Source organism: Capricornis sumatraensis, chromosome 14 (genome assembly GCF_032405125.1).
Source record: "Capricornis sumatraensis isolate serow.1 chromosome 14, serow.2, whole genome shotgun sequence".
In the NCBI taxonomy this organism is placed as follows: Eukaryota; Metazoa; Chordata; class Mammalia; order Artiodactyla; family Bovidae; genus Capricornis; species Capricornis sumatraensis.
The window spans coordinates 42,608,034-42,620,549 of record NC_091082.1 but is presented as its reverse complement, the minus strand read 5'-3'; the positions used below and the strand labels follow the sequence as shown (position 1 = coordinate 42,620,549).

At 36.3% G+C, this 12,516-nt stretch overlaps 1 protein-coding gene across 3 annotated transcripts in view; it reads left to right on the top strand.

Annotated features, from left to right (window-relative positions):
* KMO (kynurenine 3-monooxygenase) overlaps positions 1–12,516 on the top strand; it is a 66,772-nt gene that overhangs the window by 43,951 nt on the left and 10,305 nt on the right. For all 3 annotated transcript variants that reach the window (XM_068985922.1, XM_068985921.1, XM_068985923.1), the window contains 2 exons: positions 138–285; positions 5,990–6,047. In XM_068985922.1, the coding sequence (XP_068842023.1) occupies positions 138–285; positions 5,990–6,047 (206 nt within the window). The remainder of the gene's footprint in view (positions 1–137; positions 286–5,989; positions 6,048–12,516) is intronic.

Genomic DNA, 12,516 nt, shown 5'->3' with positions numbered 1-12,516 from the left:
TCTCCTGTTTTCTTCCTGGCATTCTCATATATTTTTCAATGAAATATTATGTTGACAAAGCCAGCAAATCTGAAAGAATTATGCAATATTTAATACCCAGCTTAACATTTTTACATTTTGATTGTTTTCTTCTGAAGGCAAGCCCTCGTACAAGATTTCTTTCTGTTGCCTGCCCAGTCTATGATATCCATTAAGTGCTCTTCTTTTCACTTTAAATCACATTGCTTGTTGATGGGAGATGCTGCCCATGCCATAGTGCCCTTTTTCGGGCAAGGAATGAATGCGGTAAGTTCTTTTTCAGTAGGTAAGTCCCTCAAACTTTTCTGGGCCCATCTCAACTAAAAAAGCTTAAAGAAAAAAGAAAAGGTTAAAACTATCCCTACGTAATCTCTGAGAAAATAATCAATTCAACAACCCCACCAGCTATTTAACTAGATTGATCTCTATGTATAATCAATTCTTGGATTACTTGATCCAGACATTTAATGTATAAAAAAGCATAAAGCATAAGATAGTTTTCTGTTCAGTTAGAAAATGTATTGATAACTTGAAATTTAGGAACTTGACTGTCAGAAATTCAAGGCTTAATTTTTAAAAGTATATGTTTCTTTGGCTGTGCCAGGTCTTAGTTGTGAAATGCAAATTCTTAGTCACGGCATGTGAGATCTAGTTCCCTGACCAGGGATCGAATGCAAGCCCCCTACGTTGGGAGCATGGAATATTAGCCACTGGACCATCAGGGAAGTCTCCAACACTTCATTTTTAAAGTATATTTTTTCTTGAGATTATAATGTTAGTATCAAAAAAGAAAAATATCCCAGGGACATCACTGATGGTCCAGTGGTTAAGACTCTGCCTTCCAGTGCAGGGGAGGTGGGCTTGACCCCTGGTTCAAGAACTAAGGTCCCACAAGCTATGGGGTGCAACCAAAAATTAGAAAAGAAGAAAGAAAAATATCCCCAATTATCTTTTCTTTCCCCCTCTGCTTTTTCATTCCACAGGAAAGGAAAACACAATTAATAGAGTTAAATAGAATGATAAAACAGAGTAGACATTGAACACTACTGCTTCTATGGAAATTTTACCATTCTGGCTAGAACAATATATCAGGAAAGGAATACTGTTCAAATATTGAATGTTAATTTAAGGAATTCTAAAATAATTGTCTAGACAAACAATTATTTTATGTGCATTGTGTTTGTTTACTAATATTATAGTTTTATCGGAGAAGGCAATGGCACCCCACTCTAGTACTCTTGCCTGGAAAATCCCATGGATGGAGAAGCCTGGTAGGCTGCAGTCCATGGGGTCACTGAGTGTCAGACACGACTGAGTGACTTCACTTTGACTTTTCACTTTCGTGCATTGGAGAAGGAAATGTCAACCCACTCCAGTGTTCTTGCCTGGAGAATCCCAGGGATGGGGGAGCCTGGTGGGCTGCCGTCTATGGGGTCGCACAGAGTCGGACAGGACTGAAGTTACTTAGCAGACTTAGCATTATAGTTTTATAACCATAGTCTTATATTGTTTTGGTTTATAGAATGTATTCCAAGAACAAATAACTTGTGAGTTGAGTATAATCAATTATGTTTTCATCTAATTAGTGGTAAATATTTGTTTTACAAAACATAACGGGAGGTGGGATCAAGTTAGCAGAGTAGGAGGACCCTGAGCTTTCTTCCTCCCTTCCTCCCTTCTCCCATGGAGAAGTCCTGGCTGCACCTGGATCTGGCTTTAGTCCCTCTGAAACCAGTCCTGTCTCTCACCAAGGAGGTGGTTGCCAGCGCACCCTAAGGGAAAGTGTGGCCCATGCTCACTTCATATATGCTCTCCCACCAAAGCCACTAGGTGCATGCAGACTGAATAAGACATCACAGAACATACCTTCAAGACCAGGATAGGTAACTTTCACATAATTTCATAGAGATGGTGAAAGCTGGATAAGACTCTTTTGAGAGTCCCTGGGACATCAAGGAGATCCAACCAGTCAATTCTAAAGAAAATCAACCCTGAATATTCATTGGAAGGACTGATGATGAAGTTGAAGTTCCAATACTTTGGCTACCTGATGTGAAGAACTGACTCTTTGGAAAAGACTCTGATTCTGGGACAGATTGAGGGCAGGAGAAGAAGGGGACAACAGAGGATGAGATGGGTGGATGGCATCATCAACTCAATGGACATGAGTCTGAGCAAACTGTGGGAGATAGTGAAGGACAGGGAAGCCTGGTGTGCTACAGTCCATGGTGTCACAAAGAGTGATACATGACTGAACAAGAGAAAGTTAAACAAAATTGTAGAAACCATCAACAAATGGAAAATGCAACCTACTGGATGGGAGACCTTAATCAAATCCAAAAAGAACAAAATTAGCTGCATTTGAATAATTTGGTCTTTGCAAATGTAATGTCTGATAAGGGGTTGATATCCAAAAATATATTAAACTTATATAACTCAATGTCAAAGAAACAAACAACCAGATCTCAAAAATGGGCAGAAGAACTGAATAGGAATTTTTCCAGAGACGACATACAGATAGCCAACAGGCATATGAAAAAATGTTCAATATCACTGTTCATTGCTGCTGCTGCTGCTGCTGCTAAGTCCCTTCAGTCGTGTCCGACTCTGTGCGACCCCATAGACGGCAACCTACCAGGCTCCCCCGTCCCTGGGATTCTCCAGGCAAGGACACTGGAGTGGGTTGCCATTTCCTTCTCCAATGCATGAAAGTTAAAAATGAAAGTGAAGTTGCCCAGTCGTGTCCGACTCTTCACGATCCCATGGACTGCAGCCTACAGGCTCCTCCATCCATGGAATTTTCCAGGTAAAAGTACTGGAGTGGGTTGCCATTCACTGTTCATTAGGGAAATGCAAATCAAAACCACCATGAGATATCACCTCATATTTGCTACAGTGGCTATCATTAAGAAGACAACAACAAACATGTGTGTCAAGGATCTAGAGAACAAGAATTCTAGTACCCTGTTTGTGGGAATGTAAATTAGTGCAACTACTATGGCAAATCGTATGGAGGTTCCTCAAAAAATTAAAACCTGAACTACCACATGATCCAGTAATTCCACTCATGGTATATATCCAAAGAAAATGAAAATGCTACTTCAAAAAGATATATGCACCCCATTGTTTACAGTAGCCAAGATGTGGAAACAACCCAAGTGTCCATCAACAAATGAATGGATAAAAAAGTAGTGGTATGTATATATGATTCAACCATAAGAAAGAACGAAATTTTGCAATTTGCAGCAACATGGATGAACCTGTATAGTATTATGGTTAGTGAAATAAGTCAGACAAAGAAAGACAAATTCTGTTTGCTTTCATTTATATGTGGAATCTAAAATATAAAGCAAGTAAATGAATATAACAAAACAGAAACAGACTCACAAATACAGAAAACAAACTAGTGGTTACCAGTGGGTAGAAGGGGAGGGGGAGAGGCAAGAAAGAAAAAGGGGATTATGAGGTACAAACTGTAATACACGGTACACAGTATATAGCCTATATTTTATAACTTTGTATGGAGTATAATCTATAAAAATATGAAATCACTAAGTTGTATATCTGAAACAAGTAAAATATTGTAAGTCAGCTATACTCCAATTTTTTTTAAAACTAAAAAACACATCAATTTTAGCAGTGGATGCATGTGTGGACTCTGGCATTAGAACTCCTTTGTTCAAAGCCTGGCTTCATGATTTATTAGAATATGTTCTCACGCAACTAATTTTACTCCTTATCTGTAAAATTTAGATTTTTATTTTTAATACTTTTTGCTTTATTATTTCTTGTTTTTTTTTTAACAAGCTTTTTTGGGGGGGGCAATAATTGCTGTACAATGTTGTGGTGGTCAACACAAATCAGCCATATTTACATATACATCCCTTTCTTCTTGAGCCTCCCCCCCTCAAAATTCAGATTTTAATAAGACCTATCTCGTAGGAATTCTCCAGGAATAAATGAATTAATTAAAGAATTTAAGAGTATTGTCTCATCACTATATGATATCTCTTATCTCTATATTCCTATAGCATTAACAGCCTATATAATTGATAAATTTATTTGCCTCTAGTATAATATTGATATGTGTAATTGATACAGAAATATTTTATTTCTTAACCTTTAGATATTTATATATGATCTTAAAACCATAGTTTGATTTCCTAGAATACAGGAAACATAGCTTTCTATTTTCTTCTCCCTACTGCACTTAGCAGAGTACCTTACTAATTTTGTGGATTTGTTGATTAGAAATTTGCTTTAATTTTGACTTATGGGAAATGAATTCATATGAGAGTTCTATACTGTCATTAAATTGCTCTAAATGTGAATCTTAAATCCCTAAATAGTTTAAATATTATTCTAATGCTCATGGTAGAACAATATAATTATTTTTGCATCTTTAAGAGGCAACAGAATTGTCAAAATTACAACTTAATCTAAAATTTTGATATTCTAAATTTATATCTATATCTGCATATACTACCACACACTTGGATTCATCTCACATGCTAGCAAAGTAATGCTCAAAATCCTCCAAGCCAGGCTTCAACCGTACGTGAAACATGAATTTCCAGCTGGATTTAGAAAAGGCAGAGAAACCAGAGATCAAATTGCCAACATCCGCTGGATCATGGAAAAAGCAAGAGAGTTCCAGAAAAACATCTATTTCTGCTTTATCGACTATGCCAAAGCCTTTGACTGTGTGGATCACAATAAACTGTGGAAAATTCTGAAAGAGATGGGAATACCAGACCACCTGACCTGCCTCTTGAGAAATCAGTATGCAGGTCAAGAAGCAAGAGTTAGAACTGGACATGGAACAACATGTTTCCAAATCTGGAAAGGAGTACATCAAGGCTGTATATTGTCATCGTGCTTATTTAACTTATATGCAGAGTACATCATGAGAAATGCTGGACTGAATGAAGCACAAGCTGGAATCAAGATTGCCGGGAGAAATATCAATAACCTCATATATGCAGATGACACCACACTTACGGCAGAAAGCGAAGAAGTTAAGAGCCTCTTGATGAAAGTGAAAGAGGAGAGTGAAAAAGTTGGCTTAAAACTCAACATTCAGAAAACTAAGATCATGGCATCCAGTCCCATCACTTCATAGGAAATAGATGGGGAAATAGTGGGACTCCAAAATCACTGCAGATAGTGACTGCAGCCATGATTTTAAAAGACACTTGCTTCTTGGAAGAAAAGCTATGACCAACCTAGACAGCTTTTTAAAAAACAGACATTACTTTACCAACAAAGGTCTGTCTAGTCAAATCTATGGTTTTTCCAGTAGTCATGTATGGATGTGAGAGTAGGACTATAAAGAAAGCTGAGCACCAAAGAATTGATGCTTTTGAACTGCTGTGTTGGAGAAGACTCTTGAGAGTCCCTTGGACAGCAAGGAGATCCAACCAGTCCATCCTAAAGGAAATCAGTCCTGAATAATCATTGGAAGGACTGATGCTGAAGCTGAAACTCCAATACTTTGGCCACCTGATGTGAAGAACTGACTCATTGGAAAAGATCCTGATGCTGAGAAAGATTGAAGGCAGAAGGAGAAGGAGAAGGGAACGACAGAGGATGAGTTGGCTGGATGGCATCGGGTCAATGGATGTGAGTTTGAGTAAACTCTGAGTGTTGGTGATGGACAAGGAGGCCTGGCATGCTGCAGTCCATGGGGTCACAAAGAGTCGGACACGACTGAGAGACTAAAATGAACTGAATTGAATTGAACTGATATATATGTAAATGAATAAACTGGGCAAAGACAAAACCATCAAACATGCTGTTAATGGCATTTTTAATCAGAATTTAATACCACGTGTGACTATTCAGCTGTTACATACTAGTTTAGGGTACAAATATCCTGTGAATTATACCTCCAATGAAAAGTCTATTCAAAATTGCTAAATGAAGTATTTATTATTTCCAGTTCATTTTTTCCCATTTTTTCTTGTTTTAGGGCTTTGAAGACTGCTTGGTATTTGATGAATTAATGGATAAATTCAATAATGACTTTAGTAAGTAAAATTTCTCAGTGGGACATGGATTAGTCTTGCTGATTAATTGTACACCTGTTTCTGATCCTGGAAGCGTTCAAATCCTGAATTAGATTTCCTAATCAGAATTATAATTTTTTCTTTTAACACTCTATGCCACTGTTGTTGCTCATTGCAGACAAGAAACACCCAGAAAGGAAAAGACAGTTTCTTTTAAGTTTTTACATGGAGGTCTATACCAAGAAAAAAAGTTCTGAGTACCAAAGTTTGGTGAAGATATACTCCTTTCTGGGCTTCCCTGATGGCTTGGATGGCAAAAAATCCACCTGCAATGCAGGAGGCCCTGGTTTGATCCCTGGGTCAGGAAGATCCTGGAGAAGGGAATGGCTACCCACTCCAGTATTCTTGCCTGGAGAACTCCATGGACAGAGGAGCCTGGTGAGGCTATAGTCTATGAGGTTAGAGATAACTGAAACTACTTAGCATGCACACATACCCCTTTATCTCCCTCTCAGTCTAGTTAACACCCATGCCTATATTCCCTACAGCTTGCCCTCAGAACACCTTTGGAAGCTCCAGCATTTTCTTGTTTTTTGCTTTGTCATAGTTTGCATATAATACTTCCATTTACATTTTGATTAAAATGAATTCCACAAATAATTTTACAAGTATTGAAGTTTTAAATTTTTATATATAACTCAAAATAATTAAATGTACATAATTTTCATCTGTAAAAGAAATTGAAAACAATAGAACTGGATAATTTAAACTGCTTCTCGGCTCCACATGCTCTCAAAGGTCACCTCTGAAATTAAACCTGTGGCAGATAAGGGACTACTTAAAGAACCAGTTTTGAATCTACACCCAGATTCCAGCCTTTTTCAATTTCTTTTTTTATTAAAGGATCATTGCTTTACAGAAATCTGTTGTTTTCTGTCAAACCTCAATGTGAATCAGCCATAGGTATACATATATCCCCTCCCTTTTGAACCTCCCTCCCATCTCCCACCCGATCCCACTCCTCTAGATTGATACAGAGCCCCTGTTTGAGTTTCCTGAGCCATACAGCAAATTCCCATTGGCTATCTATTTTACATATGGTAGTGTAAGTTTCCAAATGTTACTCTGCATACATCTCACCCTCTCCTCCCCTCTCCCCATGTCCATAAGTCTATTCTCTATGTCTGTTTCTCCACTGCTGTCCTGTTAATAAATTCTTCAGTACCATTTTTCTAGATTCTGTATATATGTTAGAATATGATATATATTTCTATTTCTGACTCACTTCACTCTGTATAATAGGTTCCACGTTCATCCACCTCATCAGAACTGACTCAAATGTGTTCCTTTTATGGTTGAGTAATATTCCATTGTGTATATGTACAACAACTTCTTAATCCATTCATCTGTCGATGGACATCTAGGTTGCTTCCATGTTCTGGCTATTGTAAATAGTGCTATAATGAACAGTGGGACACATGTGTCTTTTCCAATTTTGGTTTCCTCAGGATATATGCCTAGGACTGGGATTGCTGGATCATATGGTGGTTTTATCCTAGTTTTTTAAGGAATCTCCATACTGTCTTCCATAGTGGCTGTATCAATTTACATTCCTACCAACAGTGCAAAAACATTCCCTTTTCTCCACACCCTCTCCAGCATTTATTGTTTGTAGACTTTTTGATGATGGCCATTCTGACTGGAGTGAGGTGATATCTCATTATAGTTTTGATTTGCATTTCTCTAATAGTAAGCGATGTTGAGCATCTTTTCATGTGTTTGTTAGCCATCTAGATGTCTTCTTTGGAAAAATGTCTGTTTAGGTCTTTCTCCCACTTTTTGATTGGGTTTGTTTGTTTTTCTGGCATTGAGTTGTATGAGCTGCTTGTATATTTTGGGAATTAATCCTTTGTCAGTTGTTTAATTTGCTGTTTATTATTTTCTCCCACTCTGAGGACTGTCTTTTCACCTTGCTTGTAGTTTCCTTTGCTGTGCAAAAGCTTTTAAGTTTAATCAGAACCCACTTGTATACTTTTGTTTTTATTTCTGTTACTGTAGGAAGTGAGTCATAGAAGATCTTGCTTTGATTTATGTCATCAAGTGTTCTGCCTATGTTTTCCACAAAGAGTTTTATAGTTTCTGTTCTTACATTTAGGTTTTTAATCCATTTTGAGTTTACCTTTGTGTTTGGTATTAAGAAGTTTCCTAATTTCATTCTTTCACATGTAGCTGTCCAGTTTTCCCTGAACTGTTTATTGAAGAGGCTGTCTTTGTCCCATTGTATATTCTTGCCTCCTTTGTCAAAAATGAGGTACCCATATGTGCATGGGTTTATTTCTTGCCTTTCTATCTTATTCCATTGGTCTATATTTCTGTTTTTGTGCCAATACCATACTGTTTTGATGATGGTATCTTTGCAATATAATCTGAAGTCAGGAAGGTTGATTCCCAGGTCCATTCTTCTTTCTCAAGATTGCTTTGACTACTTGGGGTCTTTTGTGTTTCCATATGAATTGTGAAATTTTTTGTTCTAGTTCTGTGAAAAATGCCTTTGGTATTTCATAGGGATCACATTGAACATGTAGATTGCATTTGGTAATACAGTCATTTTTACAATATTGATTCTTCCTACCAAGGAACACAGAATATCTGTCCATCTGTTTATTTTGTCTTTGATTTCTTTCATTAGTGTCTTATAATTTTCTGTGTACAGTTCTTTTGTCTCTTTAGGTATGTTTATTCCTAGATATTTAATTATTTAAGTTGCAGTGGTGAATGGGGTTGATTCCTTAATTTCTCTTTCTGATTTTTTGTTGTTAGTATACAGAAATTCAAATGATTTCTGCGTATTGATTTTGTATCCTGCAACTTTGCTAAATTCACTGATTAGCTCTAGTAATTTTCTGATACTATCTTTAGGGTTTTCTATGTACAGCATCATGTCATCTGCAAACAGTGAGAACTTTAATTCTTCTTTTCCAATCTGAATTCTTTTTATTTGTTTTTCTTCTCTGATGGCTGTAGCTAGGACTTCCAGAACTATGTTGAATAATAGCAGTGAAAGTGAACACCCTTGTCTTGTTCCTGATCTTAGGGGGAATGCTTTCAGTTTTTCACCATTGAGAATAATTTTTGCTGTAGATTGATATATATGGCCTTTACTGTGTTGAGGTAGATTCCTTCTCTGCCCATTTTTTTGAGGAGTTTTAATCAGAAATGGGTGCTGAATTTTGTCAAAGTCTTTTTTCTGCATCTGTTGAGATTATCATATAGTTTTTATCTTTCAATTTGTTAACATGATGTACCACATTGATTGATTTTCATATATTGAAGAATCCTTGCATCCCTAGAATAAACCCAACTTGATCATGGTGTATGAGCTTTCTGAGGTTGCTAAATTCTGTTTGCTAAAATTTTGTTGAGGATTTTTGTATCTATTTGTATCTGTTTTTGCTTTAATATACTTTCTTTGTGTTTAGTCTTGCTAGCTTGATTATTATGTGTCTGGGGTGTTTCTCCTCAGGTTTATCCTGTATGGGACTCTTTGTGCCTCTTGGACTTGATTGACTATTTCTTTTGCCATGTTGGGGAAATTTCCAACTATAATCTCTTAAAAATCCTTTGTATTTCTGCTTTGTCTGTCGTAACCTCTCCTTTTTCATTTCCAATTTTGTTGATATGATTCTTTTCTCTTTTTTTTCTTGATGAGTCTGGCTAAAGGTTTGTCAATTTTGTTTATCTTCTCAAAGAACCAGCTTTCAGTTTTATTAATTTTTACTGTTGTTTCTTTCATTTCTTTTTCATTTATTTCTGCTTGGATCTTTATGATTTCTTCTACTAATTTGGGGGCTTAATTCTTCTTTTTCCAGTTGTTCTAGGTGTAAAGTTAGGTTGTCTACTCAATGTTTTTCTTCTTTCTTGTGGTAGTATTGTATTGCTATAAACTTCTCTCTTAGAACTGCTTTTGCTGCTTCCCATAGGTTTTGAGTTGTCATGTTTTCATTGTCGTTTGTTTCTAGAAATTTTTTTATTTCCCTTTTGATTTCTTCAGTAACCTATTGGTTATTTAGAAACATGTTGTTTAATCTCTATGTGTTTGTGTTTCTTACAATTTTTTTTCTTGTAATTGATATCTTGTCTCATAGCATTCTATTCAGAGAAGATGCTTGATATAACTTCAATTTTCTTAGATTTACTGAGGTTTGACTTATGACCCAAGATGTGGTCTATCCTGGAGAATGTTCCATGTGCACTTAAGAAGAAGGTATGCTGCTGCTGCTGCTCTAGCCTTCTGCATTTGGATGGAAAGTCCTAAAGATATCAATGAAATATATCTCATCTAATGTATCATTTAAAACTTGTGTTTCCTTAAAAATTTTCTGTTTTTTTGGTTTGTCCATTGGTGTGAGGGGGTGTTAAAGTCTCCTGCTAGTATTGTGTTACTATCATTTTCTCCTTTTATGTCTATTAGTGTTTGTCTTATGTATTGAGGTGCTCCTATGTTGTGTGCATAGATATTTACAATCATTACATTTTTCTCTTGGATTGATCCCCTGATCGTTATGTAGTGTCCTTCCTTATCTCTTGTAATCTTCCTTATTTTAAGGTCTATTTTGTCTGATATGAGGACTGCTACTACAGGTTTCTTTTGCTTCCCTTTTGTATGGAATATAATTTCCCATCCTTTCACTTTCAGTCTATATGTTTTTAGGTCTGAAGTGAGTTTCTTGTAGACAGCATATATATGGGTCTTGTTTTTGTATCCATTCAGCCAATCTGTGTCTTTTGGTTGAAGCATTTACTCCATTTACATTTAAAGTAATTATTGATATATATGTTCCCATTGCCATTTTCTTAATTGTTTTGGGTTTATTTTGTAGATCTTTTTTATTCTCTTGTATTTCTTGACTATATAAGTCCCTTTAATATTGTTGTAAATCTGGTTTGGTGGTACTGAATTCTCTCAACTTTTGCTTGTCTGAAAACCTTTTTATTTCTCCATCAATTCTGAATAAGATCCTTGCTGGGTACCGTAATCTTGGTTGTAGATTTTTCCCTTTCAATACTTAAATATATTCTGCCATTCCCTTCTGGCCTGCAGAGTTTCTGCTGAAAGATCAGCTGTTAAGTGTATGGGGTGTCCCTTGTTCGTTACTTGTTGCTTCTCCTATGTTGCTTTTAATATACTTTCTTTGTGTTTAGTCTTGTTAGTTTGGTTAGTATGTGTCTGGGGTGTTTCTCCTCAGGTTTATTTATATGGGACTCTTTGTGCCTCTTGGACTTGATTGACTATTTCCCTTGCCATGTTGGGGAAATTTTCAACTATAATCTCTTAAAAAAATTTTCTCATACTCTTTCTTTTCCTCTTCTTCTTCTGGGCCCTCTATAATTCAAATGTTGGTGCATTTGATATTGTCCCAGAGGTCTCTGAGACTATCCTCAGTTCTTTTCATTCTTTTTACTTTATTCTTCTCTTCAGAAGTTATTTCCACCATTTTATCTTCTAATTCATTGATTCATTCTTCTGCTTCAGATAATCTGCTATTGATTCCTTCTAGAGTATTTTTAATTTATGTAATTGTGTTGCTTGTCTCTGTATGTTTATTCTTTAATTCTTCTAGGTCTTTGTTAATTGATTCTTGCATTTTCTCCATTTTGTTTTCAAGGTTTTTGATCATCTTTACTATCATTGTTCTGAATTCTTTCCCAGATAGTTTGCCTATTTCCTCTTCATTTATTTGGACTTCTGTGTTTCTAGTTTGTTCCTTCATTTGTATAGTATTTCTCCGCCTTTTCATTATTGTATTGTGTTTGAGGTCTCCTTTTCCCAGGTTTCAAGGTTTAATTCTTTCTTCCTTTTGGTTTCTGCCCTCCTAATGTTGGTCCAGTAGTTTGTGTAAGCTTTGTATAGGGTGACATTTGTGCTGAGTTTTTCTTGTTTGTTTGTTTTTCCTCTGATGGGCAAGGCTGAGAGGTGGTAATCCTGTCAATCCTGTCTGCTGATAATTGGGTGTGTACTTTTGTTTTGTTTGCTGTTTAGATGAGGCATCCTGCACAGGGTGCTCCCTAGTGGTTGGGTGATGCTGGGTAGTGTATTCAAGTGGTTTCCTTTGTGTGAGTTCTCACTATTTGGTACTTCCTATGGTTAGTTCTCTGGTAGTCTAGGGTCTTGTAGTCAGTGCTCCCACTCCAAAGGCTCAACGCTTGATCTCTGGTCAGGAATAAAGTTTCCATAAGTGGTTTGTTATGGCATTAAGTGAGATTAAAGCAAATATCTGAAAACGAGAAACCATAGATGAACCTCAGACAAATGGCAGTTACAAAATCAGGCAAGTAATAATTAAAATAATAGAATATACACATATACATATATACCCATAAGCAAAGTCAAATCAGTCCAACAAAAATAGAGTAGACTGACCCTGTGAACAAAGGAAATAAAAAATTATTATCTATGAGAACAAAACTAACTAAAGCACAAACTGGAAAA